The sequence below is a fragment of the Danio rerio genome, chromosome 15, assembly GCF_052040795.2.
Source record: "Danio rerio strain M-AB ecotype USA chromosome 15, GRCz13ab, whole genome shotgun sequence".
Taxonomy (NCBI): Eukaryota; Metazoa; Chordata; class Actinopteri; order Cypriniformes; family Danionidae; genus Danio; species Danio rerio.
The window spans coordinates 45492501-45509578 of NC_141035.1; the positions used below are offsets into that span (position 1 = coordinate 45492501).

At 36.8% G+C, this 17078-nt stretch overlaps 1 protein-coding gene across 6 annotated transcripts in view; it reads right to left on the reverse strand.

The window, feature by feature from the left end:
• si:ch211-181d7.2 overlaps nt 1-16995 on the reverse strand; it is an 18048-nt gene extending 1053 nt beyond the window's left edge. Inside the window, exons 1-14 of one of the 6 annotated variants that reach the window (XM_087284593.1) lie at nt 16295-16995; nt 12197-12284; nt 11909-12019; nt 10688-10792; nt 10168-10278; nt 9797-9913; nt 9619-9680; nt 9421-9531; nt 7891-8004; nt 5985-7781; nt 4687-4860; nt 2472-2645; nt 2219-2386; nt 1972-2136 (exon numbers count right to left, since the gene is read on the reverse strand). In XM_087284593.1, coding sequence (XP_087140719.1) covers nt 1972-2136; nt 2219-2386; nt 2472-2645; nt 4687-4860; nt 5985-7781; nt 7891-8004; nt 9421-9482 — 2654 coding nt within the window. In that variant the 5' untranslated portion in view covers nt 9483-9531; nt 9619-9680; nt 9797-9913; ... (3 more) ...; nt 12197-12284; nt 16295-16995. Of the gene's footprint in view, nt 1-996; nt 2137-2218; nt 2387-2471; nt 2646-4682; nt 4861-5984; nt 7782-7890; nt 8005-9420; nt 9532-9618; nt 9681-9796; nt 9914-10167; nt 10279-10687; nt 10793-11908; nt 12020-12196; nt 12285-13267; nt 13322-16294 lie in introns of those variants that run through there. The other 5 variants (XM_087284592.1, XM_087284588.1, XM_087284590.1 and 2 more) reach the window with 5 other exon arrangements.
• Nucleotides 16996-17078: the final 83 nt, after the last annotated feature.

Genomic DNA, 17078 nt, shown 5'->3' on the forward strand with positions numbered 1-17078 from the left:
AACTGTGGGGGAAACCAGAGCACCCGGAAAAACCCATGGCAACACGTGGAGAACATGCAAACTCCACACAGAAATGCCAATTGACCCAGCCGAGACTCAAACCAGCAACCTTCTTGCTGTGAGGTGACAGCGCAACCCACTGAGCCACCCCAATTTTCTTAATATTTCTATTTATTAGGTTATTTTTTCTACATTTTTTAAATCAACCTTTAATTTAATAGTTTTAAAGAGCCTCTATTATGGGTTTTTGAAAATGATTTCCATGTAGTGTAACACAGCTCTAAGTGAAATATCCAGCTAAAAAAGTGAAAGCTGAAAGTGCACCGTGTTTAAAACTACTGATTCATCTATAAAAGGGTCGACTCGTAGTGGTTCAAATGAATCGTCTTGATAACGAGTCAGTGTGTTTAGCTCGTCTTTAGCCGTGTCAGCGTAACGTCAATACAGAACTCAAGCCATGCTCATTTGTTGCACGCGCAGACCCAGGAAAATTTAAACCTGCGCCCCTGTCCACAAACACTAGCACAGAAAAAGAAGAACACTGTAGCAGACCCCAGTTTAATTGTGTCGCAACACACTGTGCTCTGAAGTGTGAGCACTGCAAAAAAGGATTTTCTTACTAAGATTTTTTGTCTTGTTTCTAGTCCAAATATCTAAACATTCTTAAAATCAAGAAGAATTTTTAAGACAAGCAAAACATATTGTCTTGTTTTAAAACAAGCAAAATAATCTCATGTCAAAAGGAAAAACAAGATTATTTTGCTTACCCTATTGGCAGACTATTTTGCTTGTTTTAAGAAAAAACTAACTTAATTTTGGAATATTATTTCTGAAGAAAAGACAAAATATTTTGCTTGCCTAGAAAATACTTCCTGACATAAGAATTTTTAGATATTTGGACTAGAAACAAGACAAAAAAATCTAAGTAAGAAAAGCATTTTTTGCAGTGGGGGAAAGTTAGTGTTATTTTCCCTACCCAAACATGTGATGACGCTGTGAAGAGTCAGTGGTTGAAGTTTATTTTTGCAAAAATACCTCAGCATTATAGCCCCAGCCTTGTGCTGTGTTCTCGTCATTTTTCTGACGAGTGCTTCAGCAATCTACATGCTTCCAACAGGGGATTCGTCTGCTTTTTGTTAAAGAAAGATCAGAAAAGACTATTGATGTGTGGGACTTTGTCAGAGCTTGACATGAACTTAACAGTACATAATTCATGGATCAGTTCCTTGCTCCATTTCACAAATGGTTGCCTCCTTGTTTTTTCGAGCTTGCAAATGATCTATTTAATTGTGTTTTGTTACTTGTAACTGCTCAATGCAGCTTGTACTCTTATCAGGTTAACTCTGTATATTCTCATATCACATCTAAAACTACACTAAAAACGTGTCCAAGTGCCAATTTGTTTATGAATTTAAATGCGTTTGTGAACTCGTGATCCTCTGCTATTTGTCGTTGCTGTTGCCACCATCAGCTGTTCCTGCACACATGTAGCAGTCAGGTTTCAAAATAGTTCAGCTTTTGCCGTTGTTTGGATTAATGCTGAATGTGTGTCCCTGTTTTTACTTATGGCTAAGAATTGAGCAATGTGCTGGTGTTTAACTGCATTGCTTTAATGGGCTCACACTTATACTCTGCACTCTGACTACTTCAACAATGTTGATATGTCGACTAATCGCAATAGACTGGGTCATCAGACAAAAAAGCGCAGATTAGCATTGCGCTAAGGAGGGTTTTGATAACAAATGAATCGCTAAACAAATCATCTGGGAGTCGTTGGGATAATTAGGTAAAAATAAATGCATACTATGAGACAATGAAAGTGTTTTTGGACCTTGCATGCATATCGGCCTGTTGTTGGAGACCCCAAAACCAAAATATGACCTCTTTTAATGCATAATAGGGGCTCTTTAACATCTTTAACATATACTCAAACAAATTATATTTTTAATTTATCTAAAACGTATGACTCACTGAATATTATTCAGTTTTTCCAAAATGCGCTGTAGAATTGAACCTTTGACTTCTTTGTCTACTTTATTCCCACTCAGATCTAGATCTCTCAGGTGTTCATGGTTTGATCTGAGAGCTGACGTCAGAGCAGCACAACCTTCATCTGTGAGACCACAACCACTCAACCTGCAGTGAACAAAAATATCATTTAACAGAATCCTCATTACAGAGAAAACACCAGTATATCATGTCCTTCAGATCAGGATACCCCAGTTTCTCCAACTTGAAGCGGGGATCTTCAAATGCAGCACAGAGAGCAGTCACTCCAGAGTCTCCTATTTTATTCAGAGACAATTCCAGCTCTCTCAGGTGTTCTGGGTTTGATATCAGAGCTGAAGCCAAATCTGTGCAATCTGTGATTCCACACTGACACAACCTATGAAGAACATTTTTTTAAAAGATTGTGCACTATTTTCAGTCATAAATATAAATGGGATTAATATTGCTAATCGGGATCTTACCTCAATATCTCCAGTTTACAGAGAGAATTTTTCAGTATTTCAGAAAGGCACGTGAGTCCCAAATTTCCGATTTTATTTTCACTCAGATTCAGATCTCTCAGATGTTCAGGGTTTGATTTCAGTGCTGATGCCAGAGCAGCACAACCTTCATTTGTGACACCACAATGGTAAAGACTGGCAAAAATAAAAGTCATCATAAACATCATTAAATACATTTCAGTCCTAAAGAGGACCTATTATGCAAAAATCACTTTTAGTAGGGGTTTAAACACAGCTGTGTGGCAGCAGTTTGTGAATATACAGTAACCAGCTTTTAAAAGTAACAATTAATTCATTCTATTTTTCATAATCACACTTGATAAAAACAGTCTGCAGAAACACTTTGACATTCTCCCTTTGTACGTGTCCTCAGAGGGGGAAAGCCCCACCCACTTGTGACCATCTCTCCCTCATTAGCATAGGATGTTTATCTTGTTTTTGAATCAGCCACTATCCTGACACAAAGGGGCATCGCAAAATCGAAGTAGGAGTGGCGACAGAGGGCATAGTGCCCAGGCAATTTAGGGGCCCAGAGATGTCTTGCAAGGGGGCTCCAGACTTACAACATTGCAATTCCAAACTGCTCCACCCCCTGCTCTTCACTTACAAAGTTGCATTCGCCCAAACACCCCCCACTCTTCACTTGCGAGTTGCGACATCGCAATCATCCCCAACCCAAATCCTCCCCCAACTCTTCACTCACGTTGCCATCGCCCAAACACCCCCGTTCTTCACTTGCAACGTCGCAACTGCCCAACCCCCCACCCCCTACTTGCGATGTCGCAATCGCCCAAACACCCCCCGCTCTTCACTTCCGATGTTGCAATTGCCCAAACATCTCCCACCCCCCGATCTTCACTTACGAAGTCACAATCGCCCAAACAACCCCCATTCCCCACTTATTAATTGCGATGTTGCAATCACACACCCCACATACCCCATTCTTCACTTGCGATGTCGCAATTGCCCATACATCCCCCACCCCCTGCTCTTCACTTACGAAGTCGCAATCGCCCAAACACCCCCCCACCCCTCGCTCTTCACTTAAAGCAGGTTGCACACCAGAAGCACCACTCGGCAGCATACCGCGCAGCGTCACACAGCGCCATGCATTTTAGAATTCTAAACATAGGTTTCTATCAGCGTACAAACATCGGCGCCGCAAGTCGGCGGCACCCGGCCACAACTCAAGACGCAGTTCATATTTCAGCCGCGCCACAGAGCACCAACTGATTAGTTCCATGTTAAATATCATGCGAATGTGCACGTCTGGTGTGTGATGCTTTAAACTGTCATGTGCGCACCGTCTCACGGCGCTTCTGGTGTGCGACCTGCTTAAGTCACAATAGCCCAAACATCCCCTATCAACCACTCTTCAATTGCGACGTTGCAAACACACACCCCGTTTTTCACAATCGCCCAAACACCCCCCACCCCACGTTCTTCAGTTGAATGTCGGACTCTCCACACCATCACCACCACTTGGATGATGCGACGGCAGCCACTGGACAATGGCGCCAGTGCGCTCACCACACACCAGCTATAGGTGGAGTGGAGAGAAAGTGAAAGAGCCCATTCAATGGATGAAGATGATTGGTAGGCCATGATGGGTAAGGGCTGAGGGAGCGAATTTAGCCAGGACACCGGGGTTAAACTCTTTACAAGAAGTGCCATGGGATTTTTGATGACCGCAGAGAGTCAGGACTTCAGTTTAACGTCTCACTTGAAAGACAGCACTCACTGACAGTATAGTTCCCCTTCAGTATACTGGGGCATTAGGACTCACACAGACCACAGATTGAGCACCCCCTGCTCATTACTTCCAACAGCAACCTAATTTTCCCATGTGGTCTCCTATCCAGGTACTGACCAGGCTCAGCTCTGCTTAGCTTCAGTGAGAAAACGGTCTTGGAATGCAGGGTGATATGGCTGTGGCTGTTGCATTGGACCAATCACCACAGATTAGTATCACACAGAGGAGGGGGTTGTAAAAATTAATTGTTGAACAAATATATGGGAGTCGTTGGGATATTTAGGTAAAAATAAATGCAAATTTTAAGACAAGGAAAGACATTTCATGTACAGCCGCCTGTTGTAGGGGACCAAATTATGACGTTTTACAATTCATAATAGATCATTCTTTAAACAGGCATAAAACATCAAGAGAAAATCTTACTTCAGTTTCTCCAGTTTACAATGAGAATCCTGAAGTCCTTTAGATAATTTTTTTATTCCTGAATCTTGTAGTTTATTTGCAGACAGATCCAGTTCTCTTAGATATGAGGGGTTTGATCCAAGAGCTGAAGCCAAATAAGCACAACCTTCAGCCGTGATGTTGCAGTCGTCCATGCTGTTGAGAGATTGACAACATCATTTACTACAAATTTTAGTTAAAAAACAAGTTTATGTATTATAAGTTAAAATACAGAAGTTATGGCTATCCTGAGTTGTTATGCAATGGTCCAATGGGGTTAATTTTCCTTGTCTGTCAAAGTTATTATACATTTACTTTTCCAGGAATGCAAAAATGTATTACAGGGGATACTAATAAATATTTATAATTGTGCTAATACTAATAAATATTTATAATTGTAATAATATTGTCTAAAATAACAGTAATGTGTGACCCTGGATATATGGACCCTGTCTTATGTTGCACAGGTATATTTCAGGAAATAGCCAAAAAATACTTTGCATCGAATTGATATTGAGATTTTTTATGCCAAAAATGATTTGAATATTATGAGATAATATTACACAAAGTTATTTAGTAAATTGCTTATTGTAAATATATCAAAACTCAATTGCTGATTAGTAATGTGCATAGATAAAAGCTTAATTTAGGCAATCTTTCGCAGTATTTTATCATTTTTGAAACCTCAGTTTACAGAATTTCAAATATCTTTGCCAAATATTGCCTTATCATAACAAACCTTACATACATTAATGGATGTGATCCTTATTTAGCTTTTAGGTTATGTATAAATCTCAATGTCCAAAAATAGACCCTTGGTGTTGTGGTCCAGGGTCACATATTATAGTGCAAATATTCTTAGCTGCCTTAATCCAATCATATATATATATATATATATATATATATATATATATATATATATATATACATACATACACAGTTGAAGTCAGAATTATTAGCCCCCTTTTTATTATTTTTTTTTATTTTTTAAATATTTCCCAAATGATGTTTAACAGAGCAAAGAAATTTTTCACAGTATGTCTGATAATATTTTTTCTCCTGAAAAAAAGTATTTTTTTTCCAGCTAGAATAAAAGCAGTTTTTAATAAAAAAAAAAAAAAAAACACTTTTGGGACAAAATTATTAGCCCATTTAAGAATGTGTGTGTGTGTGATATGGATATGGTTGTCTGTTACTTAGTCGATGGAAATACAGGTCATCACTTAGTTCACATAGATGCAATATGTTTTAATAGTGTAGTGATCAAATGTGCTACTTACATTGCTGATCTGGATTTTTTAATCACTGGCAGGAGTTTCCGAAGAACCTCATCAGAGGATTTTTTCAATCCAATAAATTTATTCAACTCAAACACATCCATTGCTTGCTCTACTGTCAATAAAATGAACACTAAAGCTGACCACTGACCACATGAGATTTTGGTTTCAGCCAGTGTTCCATAATCCATGTACTGTTGTATTTCTTTCACTAGTGAATGATCCCCCAGTTCATTCAGACAGTAAAACAGATTGATGGATTTCTCTGGAAGGCAAATGTTATTGATCCTTTTCTTGATGTACTCAACTGTTTTTTCACTGCTGTCTGAGCTGCTTCTGAATTTTATCATTAGTTCCTGTAGGAGAATCTGATTAGACTCCAATGACAGACCCAGAAGAAACCGCAGGAAAAGATCCAGGTGTCCATTTTTACTCTGTAGAGCCTCATCCACAGCTTTCTGATGCAGCTCAGATAATAAAACATTTTCTGGTGAATTACTGTGAAAGCAATCCAAAATATCTAAAGTTTTGGAAGTCTTTTTGGTCATTTGCTCAAACACATTTCTGTTGTGGTTTGTGAATAAGAGGTGCACATATAGAGCTGCTAGATGTTCCTGAACACTCAGATGAATAAAGCTGAAGACTTTCCCCTGATACAAGCCAAACTCCTCTCTGAAGATCTGAGTGCACAATCCTGAGTAAACTGAAGCTTCTGCCACATCAATGCCACACTCTCTCAGGTCTTCTTCATAGAAGATCACATTGCCTCTTTCCAGCTGCTCATACGCCAGTTTCCCCAGTTTGAAGATCATGTCTTTGTCTTTTTTTCCAGTATACTTCATGTCTTTGGTGTTGATCTGTGCCATCAGGAAGTGTGTGTACATCTGAGTGAGAGTCTTGGGAATCTCTGCAGTCTCTGCTTCACTCAACATCTTCTCTAGAACAGTGGCTGAGATCCAGCAGAACACTGGGATGTGGCACATGATGTAGAGGCTCCTGGAGGACTTCAGGTGTGAGATGATTGTATTGGCCAGACTCTGATCACTGATTCTCTTGCTGAAGTATTCCTCCTTCTGAGGGTCGTTGAAGCCTCGTACCTCTGTCACTCGATGGACACACTCAGAGGGGACGAGATCTGCTGCTGCTGGTCTGGAGGTGATCCAGATGAGGGCAGAGGGAAGCAGATTCCCCACAATCAGGTTCGTCAGCAGCACGTCCACTGATGATGTTTTGGTCACATGTTGTAGAATCTCATTGCTTTTAAAATTTAAGAGAAGACGACACTCGTCCAGACCATCAAAGATGAACAATATTTTATATTTGTCACTAAAAATGTCAATTTCTTTTGTTTCAGGGAAAAAGAGCTGCAGAAGATCTGACAGACTGAGTGTTTTGTCCTTCATCAGATTGATCTCTCTGAAAGGAAGTGGAAATATGAGCTGGACGTCCTGATTCTCCTTCTCTTCAGCCCAGTCCAGGATGAACTTCTGCACAGAGACTGTTTTTCCAATGCCAGCGACTCCCTTCGTCAGCACAGTTCTGATGGCTTTGTCTTGTCCAGGTAAAGGTGTAAAGATGTCTCTGCATTTGATCGCTGTGTCCTCTGTTGTTGATCTCCTGGATTGTGTCTCAATCTGTCTCACCTCATGCTCATTACTGATCTCTCCACTCTCACTCTCTGTGATGTAGAGCTCTGTGTAGATCTCATTCAGGAGTGCTGGGTTATCTTGCGTCACCATTCCCTCATACAGACACTGAAACTTCTTTAGTAGATTTACTCTGAACGTGTTGACTTCATGGCTGAAAAATTAATATACCACATTATTACAGTTAAACAGGAACATGTAAAAATCAACAGAAGAACTCATAGATTGTGTCACTGCTTATTAATCGAAACTACGCATTTTACCTGAAGATGAGAGATGGGTTTTCCATACATTCTTGTGATTTAATCACAGACTCGTCATATTTCATTTTCTTACTGATGGGTTCTTCTGCACCAGGTCTGGGTCGCGGGATTTGCCTTTACAGCATATTGTAAATTGATAAGCAGGCACTTTAATTATAAATAGGTTAACACTTCAAATATTGATCCATTAGCCAATACATTACTAATAGCCCGTTTCCACTGAGTGGTAAGGTATGGTACAGTTCAGTTCGGTACGCTTTTATGGCCGTTTCCACTGTCAAAAAGTACCTAAAAGTGAACCATGTCGTACCACTTTTTGGTTATCCTTTGCAAAGAGTACCTAGCAGTACTAAAGGGTACCAAACACTATTGGTTTACAGAGATGCATCAATCGCTCGTGGAGCTAGCCTGAATAAAAACAAAGGAACAGCCATGTTTTAAATACACAGCCTAGACATTACATCATAATACTATATGCAAATAATAACAGGCCATGGTCGACCCGAGCGCAAACAAACCTTGTTGTTGTCTTGATGAACAGCCACAAAGCCAAGAAGAGCAGAATTTTCCGTGTCCTGTTTTTGTTTTACAAAGCTGTCTAAAAGTGCGAGCGGTTATTTGCAATTGCTCATGTGCATTTCTATATTTGAAATAAGGAACTTCTTGAGCTGATGATAATACCGTGCGCATGATTATTGAAGCGCTTCCAACATACGATCCTTTCAGAAAAGTATAAACTTGAGAGTGAAGCGTGAAAAAACAAAGGAAAAGCCAGACAAAACAAAGGAGCAAATTGTTTCAGCAACCTGAATCATGAACAAACTGCCATGTTTATTATCGCCTTTTGGACTATTATCAACTTGGAATGACGAAGTTACTCTATAACAGAGGTTACATGTGCTGCTGAAGATTAAAGACACATGTGTGAGGTTTGCTCTGACTGTGGGCTGTATGTTGCGTGTTGTTTTTAAATTCAAATAAGGACTAAATGTATGCTGTGTGTAATTTTTCTGTAATTGGTAACATATCGGAGACTGTAAGGGTCTGTATGTGTTCATATATGTTGCATTTATATATTTATTTTATATAATTGCAGATGTTACAGTAGGCTGTTTTGCACTGTCATTGATCTGCAGTTATAATCAAATCCTGTTCATAGAAAAAAATAGTAATAAACATTTATACACAAGTATTTATGTGTGTAAAGCATCTGTTTTGTGAGAAGTGCTTCTCATGTGATATATGAACGACCCGTACAGCTTTACTTTGAAACGCAAGCCTGATAAAGGTGACCGGTACCGCACCATACTGTACCAGTCAGTGGAAATGGGCCATAACATAAACAAACAATAAACAGTACATTTATCACAAAATGTATTATTTTTTGTTAATGTTAATTTCCCTGCTATAAACCATTGCTACTGGGATGTTAATAGTTAAAACAAACATATTACTGATGTTGCCATTTTATAAAACCATTAGGAAACCAGGAGAGACCCTGAAGGGTTTCTAGCACAAGCAAATGTGTACCTGAGACTGTCCCTTCTGTCTGTCATTTGTGGTGGAGGATCAATAGACCAGTTACTCTTCATGGTCACATGACTGGGCTCTGGTGAATCTGATCTCTCCTGCTGAACCAAACTAAAACACAACAGAGATTGTTTTATTCATTAAGTTACTGTATTCATCCTTGCAAATGATAAGAAACCACGAGAAAGAAAGCTGCACCTGCAGATTTCTTCCAGGTTGAAACAACTTGAAGTTTTTATCCATCCACTTTGAGATCGTTCCTTATATATTGTAGTTTAATTGACAATTACAGTTAGAATCACAGTGTTACAGTTTCTGCCGGTTTATAAATGATTGTGTCTGTGAGAGACCACAAAAATACCAAGCAATTGTGTACCTGAGACTCTTTTGTCTGTCTCCATCCTTCATTTGTGGTGGAGGATCTATAGACCAGTCACTCTTCATGGACACAAGACTGGGCTCAGCTGAATCTGATCTCTCCTGCTGAACCAAACTAAAACAGAACAGAGATTGTTTTATTTATTAAATTACTGTATTCATCCTTGACTGTGATAAAGCAAAGCTGCACCTACAGATTTATTTCCAACTTGAAGTTATACATTTTAGCCACCCAGTTTGAGATTATATATTGTTTCATAATTAACATTTACAGTGCGATTTAGAGTTTTAGACTTTCTGCCGGTTTATAAAATAGAATGTGTCTGAGAGAGACCAGAAAATCCCCTGTAATATCAAGCAATTCGGTACCTCAGACGTTTTTGTCCGTCTTCATCATTCATTTGTGGTGGAGGATCTATAGACCAGTCTCTCTTCATAGACACACAGCTGGATTTTGGTGATCTCTCTTGCTGAACCAAACTGAAACAGAACACAGATTACATTAAATGCATCAAGTCACTGTATTCATGTTTTACGATGTTATCACTTGAACAGAATTCAGCTGATTTCTAATGCTATGAAGTTAACCTACACATTGCCTTGTGGTCAATTCGATGACCATGGTTAAGAATTTTAATTGCATTGCTCTTAATGTTACACACAATCAATTTAAAACTGTTTATGTATATATTAAAGGACAACAAGTAATTAATTAATTTATTTTGGATGAAAGGGGGGTAAGTAAACTAAAAAATATTTCTGGTAGTGAACTAGTCCTAATTAAATTGATGAATTATTTATAAAAAAAAAAAAAAAAAAATTGTATTGTTGTCGACTTTATCAGACCAGAACAAACCATCATAGGTCAATACCATAAGCAATTGTGTACCTCCTATTTTCCTCTTTCATTTGTGGTGGAGGATCTATAGACCAGTCACTCTTCATGGACACATGACTGGGCTCTGGTGAATCTGATCTTTCCTGCAGAGCTAAGCTGAAAAAGAAGAGGTTACATTTCAGTCTAATTACTTTTAATATATATATATATATATATATATATATATATATATATATATATATATATATATATATATATATATACATATATACATATATATACATACACACACACACACACACACAACTCACTGGCCACTTTATTAGGTACAGCTTACTAGTACCGGATTGGACCTCCTTTTGCCTTCAGAACTGCCTTAATCCTTTGTGGTATAGATTCAACAAGGTACTGGAAATTGAGTCCAAATTGACATGATAGCATCATGCAGTTACGGCAGATTTGTCAGCTGCACTGCACATCCATGATGCCAAGCTCCTGTTCCACCACATCCCAAAGGTGCTCTATTGGATTGAGTTCTGGTGACTGTGGAGGCCATTTAAGTACAGTGAACTCATTGTCATGTTTAAGAAACCAGTCTGAGAGGATTTGTGGTTTATGACATGGTGCGTTATCCTGCTGGAAGTAGCCATCAGCAGATGGGTACAGTTAGGTCATAAAGGGATGGACATAGTCAAAAACAGTACTCAGGTAGGCTGTGGTGTTGACACCATGCTCAATTGGTACGAATGGGCCAAAAGTGTGCCAAGAAAATATCCCCCACACCATTACACCACCAGCAGCAGCCTAAACCATTGATACAAGGCAGGATGGATCCATGCTTTCATGTTGTTGATAACAATTTCTGACCCTACCATCCGCCCACAGAACTGCCGCTCACTGGATATTTTCTCTTTTTCGGACCATTCGTTGTAAACCTTAGAGATGGTTGTGTATGAAAATCCCAGTAGATCAGCAGTTTCTGAAATACTCAGACCAGCCTGTCTGGCATCAACAACCATGCCATGTTCAAAGACACTTAAATAACATTTCTTCCCCATTCTAATGCTCGGTTTGAACTGCAGCAGATCGTCTCAACGATGTCTACATGCCTAAATGCTTTGCGTTACTGCCATGTGATTGGCTGATTAGAAGGTTAAATTAACGAGCAATTGGACAGGTGTACCTAATAAAGTGGCCGGTGTGTGTGTGTGTGTGTGTGTGTGTATATATATATATATATAAAAGAGATAAATACCATAAACAAAGGTGTACCTGAGACTGTCCCTTCTTTCTGTCATTTGTGGTGGAGGATCTATAGACCAGTGACTCTTAACGGACACACTGCTGGGCTCTGCTGAATCTGATCTCTCCTGCTGGACTGAACTGTAATTACAGCAAATAAGGTAGGGTCACATGTTACATTTTGATAATTAGTTATTCTTAATTAAACTGAGAGAACATTTATGTATATATATATATATATATATATATATATATATATATATATATATATATATATATATATATATATATATATATATATATATATATAATGAGTACCTGCATACTGGAGAAAAATATTTCAACGTTTGTTTGTGACTCATTGTGTTGTCATGAGCACCACTGGTTCGTCTAATCTTCAGCGACTCTGAATGTAAGTGACAGAAACATTGGTTAAGAGTCAATATCGGAGTAATTAATCTATATTTATACATGTTTGTAAACTTAAAATAATTTATAAATGCTGAGTAAATTCAAATTCAGTGCGTACATATTACACGAACATGTAGACATCACTTGGTTATGGGTATACTATTTAATCTACACCCCCACTACTAGGGTTCACTTAGTATGATCCAAGTTTTTTTTCCTCTAAAGAAGAAAACAACTGGTAAAGTCTAGATCGGATATGCGACGGAAGTGAGTGTGCACATTAATAAAACAGCATTTTTTATGACACTGTAAAACAATAATTAATATTTTTACAGTACTGGGAGGGTTGGGTTTAGGGTTGGGGTAGGCGTTAAAAAATACATTTTATTGGGTAATTTAGATAACATAACTAATACTCGGTACAACTACAGTTTTTACATTACTGTGACGGTTGGGTTTAGGGTTGGGGTGGGGGTAGACGTTAATAAAATACAACAAATGAGAAATTTAATAAATAATAGAAATAATTCGCGTTAACTTCCGGCCGCAAACGTATAGCAACAACAACTCGACGCCTCTTCTCAAATTCGACCGTGTTGAAAATACAGTAACTACTAATACAGTAACTTTGGGGTTTTATTATATCGTTTTAGTTATTAGCTAAATATAACTAAATATTATTTTATTTGATTGACTTTCGAATGTCAAATTATTTTCTCTTTATTTTGTTCTATATTAAGATTATGGCATAGCAACTACAAAAACAAAACAAAGACATGTATAACATGGGATTGAGTAATAACAACGGTCTAAAAAACGCAGCAATTAATCGCAGTTTGTAGATTTTTATTGAAGGTGAGTGAAAATGATATAAAACCCAACACTCGACCCCCGCTTTCCGCTAACGTTATCTATATCTAACAAGGTAACAATAAGTTATGTTTTTGTAATAGTCATTAAATAAAATACGATACTTACATTTTATGCAATAGCTAATGTTACGTGACGCAGTTTGTTGGGGAAATGGCTCCTATCTCTCAGTGTTGCCAGATATAGCTAACTTTTTTCTTCCCAAAACCCACCCAAAATATTAAATTATTAAACTCTAAATTAAACTACTTGAACTGTCACAAAACTACAAGATAACCGGATCACAACGAAACACTGCCCCCTCTTACTCTTTCGAAATGGGGTATAAACTTGTGCCATTTGCTGTTTTAAATTCTTTTGAACATAATTAGGTGCTGTTTGTCAATCTGACAATGCTTCTATGTTGGTTCCTGCTGTCAGTTGCGGGGGAAAAAATCAGTGAAAAATGATACAGGTGTCACAGTGATAAACCTCTGTCACTGCAGGGCGCTGTGCTATGGGTGTGCACGCGCAGGGAAGTCAGATTTGTCCAGGGAGTCAGATTTTGATACAACTAACGTTAATTCCCTTCAGCCCCGCTTGCGGGTGAGCCCACGCAGTTTGCGCTATGCACTGGTCACTGAATGAAGTAGGAGCACAGAATTATGTTTAGTTAAATAAGTTGCATATAACATTTACGTTTTAAACCGCCCGCATTTTGCCAACCCACCAATGTCATTTTCTTTAAAACTGCCCAATCTGGCAACACTGCGCCTGCTCAGTGAGAACAACATGGAATAAACCATTCCACCATCAGCGGCTTTTATACGAGTATACTTTTATAGATGTTTGTGGGAGATTAACGCGGTTTAAAAGGCTAGATTAAACACGCACCAGTGGAAGTGACAAATAATTATAATAATATGGATTCGCTGGGAAAATAACTTATCAAAAACATTTATGATGATAAGTACATGCGGGTCGAATAACTTGTACGTTTTTTGCGGATTCCTTTTTCATTACTTAAGTTTTTTTACATGACCATCTGGTCTAAAATCTGAAGAAACAAGCATTAAAGTGTATTTTTTAGTAAATAACTGCGGTTCAGTAAGTGCTTAAAATTGGGAGTGTCCTATACTGTGCTTTAACTTGTAGCGGACGTTTACTCGGTGTTATGCGGTAAAGTTTGTGCACGTTCAAGGCGCTGCTGGGTATCCGTTTTCTGTTTTGGGATAAAAACAGAACAGACTTTAGCAAATTACAAGGCGAGGAACTCCAAAATTGTCATATTTATTCATATTCGTATCCATCTTCATTGTCTTCCTGGTATGTTTATGTTTGTTTAATAATTTGCGGTTTTTAAATGGAATTTTAGCCAATTAAAAATCATAATTCGGCTGTCATAACTATTCATATTCGTTTTAATATTCACAGCCTATTAACATACTGTGTAATTATATCTGTTTTCATTTATTTTTGTTAAAACCTGTAAATAGTTTTACTTTTTTATAAGGAATATTGCCAAATTAATACAAAATTTTGTTGAGTTTTAAAAAAGCTTTTAATTATCAGTCTACTAGGTACATTATTTATTAATAATAATATTTTTTCTACTTGGTTACATTTGATAAAAAAACAGAAAAAGTATTTTAAGATATTCTAGAGCAGTGTTTCTCAACCACATTACTGTAGGACCACCAGCTCTGCACGTTTTCCATATCTCCTTAACCAAACACACCTGATTCAGATCATCAGCTCATTAGCAGAAACTGAACGACCTGTAATATGTGAGAGAGACAAAGGAGACATTCAAAACCAGTTTTGTAGGTCCTCCAGGAACGTGGTTGAGAAACACTGTTCTAGTGTGTGCTGTTATGGAATTTTAATTAGTTTGTTTTAAAATATATTTTAATGAGGCTTTATTTCAATTTTAGGCTAACTTAAAAAAATAGTTATTTGATGTACCAAATCACATGAATTATTGCTATTAATAAAATGTTCCTTACCATAATATTTTTTATTACTTGTTATTTTTAAAAAGTAGTTTAAAATTTTTTTTATCAGACACAAGTGAAAACATTTAATGTAACAGTAACAATATAATTATATAAATATAAACAGTACAAATCTGTTAAATTATTATATTTTTCACCATATGAATCAGCCTGCATACATGAATTCATTGCTATAACATTAAATACATTTTTAGATAGGCTCCAGTGCTCATCATAAATAAGTAGATTTTAATAGATTTTGGTGCATTTGAATAAAACTGATGTATCAAACAGATTTATTAAAATAATATTTTAGTCACTGAACAGCTTTGCAAATAAAAAGATAACACATCTAAATTCATGCAAAACATGTGACTAACCTATGTATATGCACAAATACTATATTGTAGAGCATCCTATAGAAAATAATGATTTAAATGAGAGATTTGTGAGGGGTGTACTCGTATAGTATATGCTGAGCACTGTACATAAAGCTGCACTGAAAAGGCAATTTTAAAGCTTCAAACTTGAAAGCTCCATAGTCCTGTAAATGCAGAGTTATCAAAAACATTTTGCTTATATATATATATATATATATATATATATATATATATATATATATATATATATATATATATATATATATATATATATATACAGTTGAAGTCAGAATTATTAACCCCCCCTTTGATTTTTTTTCTTTTTTAAATATTTCCCAAATTATGTTTCCAGAGCAAGGAAATTTTCACTGTATGTCTGATAATATTTTTTCTTCTGGAGAAAGTCTTACTCGTTTTATTTTGGCTAGAATAAAAGCAGTTTTTAATTTTTTATGAACCATTTTACGGAACAAACCATCATTTTACAATAACTTGCCTAATTACCCCAACTTGCCTAGTTCACCTTATTAACCTTTAAATGTACCTGTAAGCTGTATAAAAGTGTCTTGAAAAATATCTAGTCAAATATTATTTACTGTCATCATTTACTGTCAATAAATAAGTTATTAAATTATGTTTAGAAATGTGTTGAAGAAATCTTCTCTCCGTTAAACAGAAATTGGGGAAAAAATAAACAGGGGGGTGAATAATTCAGGGAGGCTAATAAATCTGACTTCAACTTTTTCTCTCTTTCTCCAAATATATAAAATAGGATATCTCACCTTCAGATGTATTTCTTGGCCTCATATTCCCAGTGCTTCTGTGGCCCTCTGCTGGTAAATATCATCAAACACACTGGGATAACCCCTCCATTTTCAGTTCCTAGGAAAGTACTCAAAACTGCAATAATCATCTCTATGAATATGAAATACATTGGAGTGTATGAAAATGAAAGAAATGTCTACATGACAAACTCACTTCATCAGAACCAAACAGGGTCAAATCATTTTAGCTTCAGTGAGGTTAAAGGGTAGGTTCCCCCAAAAGTTAAATTTATTTACACACATGTACAAAACCTGTTTAATGATATTTATTCTTTTAAACACAAAAGCTGTAAAGTGAAAGTAAAAGCTGGAAACACCATTCACTTTCATTGTTTTTCCTACTATGTACAGTAAGTCAATGGTTACAGATTTTCAGCTTGATCTTCTTTTGTGAAAGAAAACCCCCATAAGGGCTTATAACCATTTGAGGGTGAGTAAATTAACACGTTTGGGCGAACTATCCCTTTCAGCAAGAAGAACATGTTGATGATGATATTCACAATTTTAAGGTATTTTGTGTCAATATTTACATTGATTACTATTGGTCAAAGTACATTAAATGTTGATATTCATACTAAAAATACATTTAATAAAGTTGTTTTTGAACATGTTGTCAATGTATATGTGACAAAAAATAATTGTAAAGATTATTTTTATTTTTAAAGAAGATGTTGGAGTCGTGAAGGGTGCAAGGTTGTGTGTAAAGCCATCATTATACAGTATAGTGATTTAAACAATACAG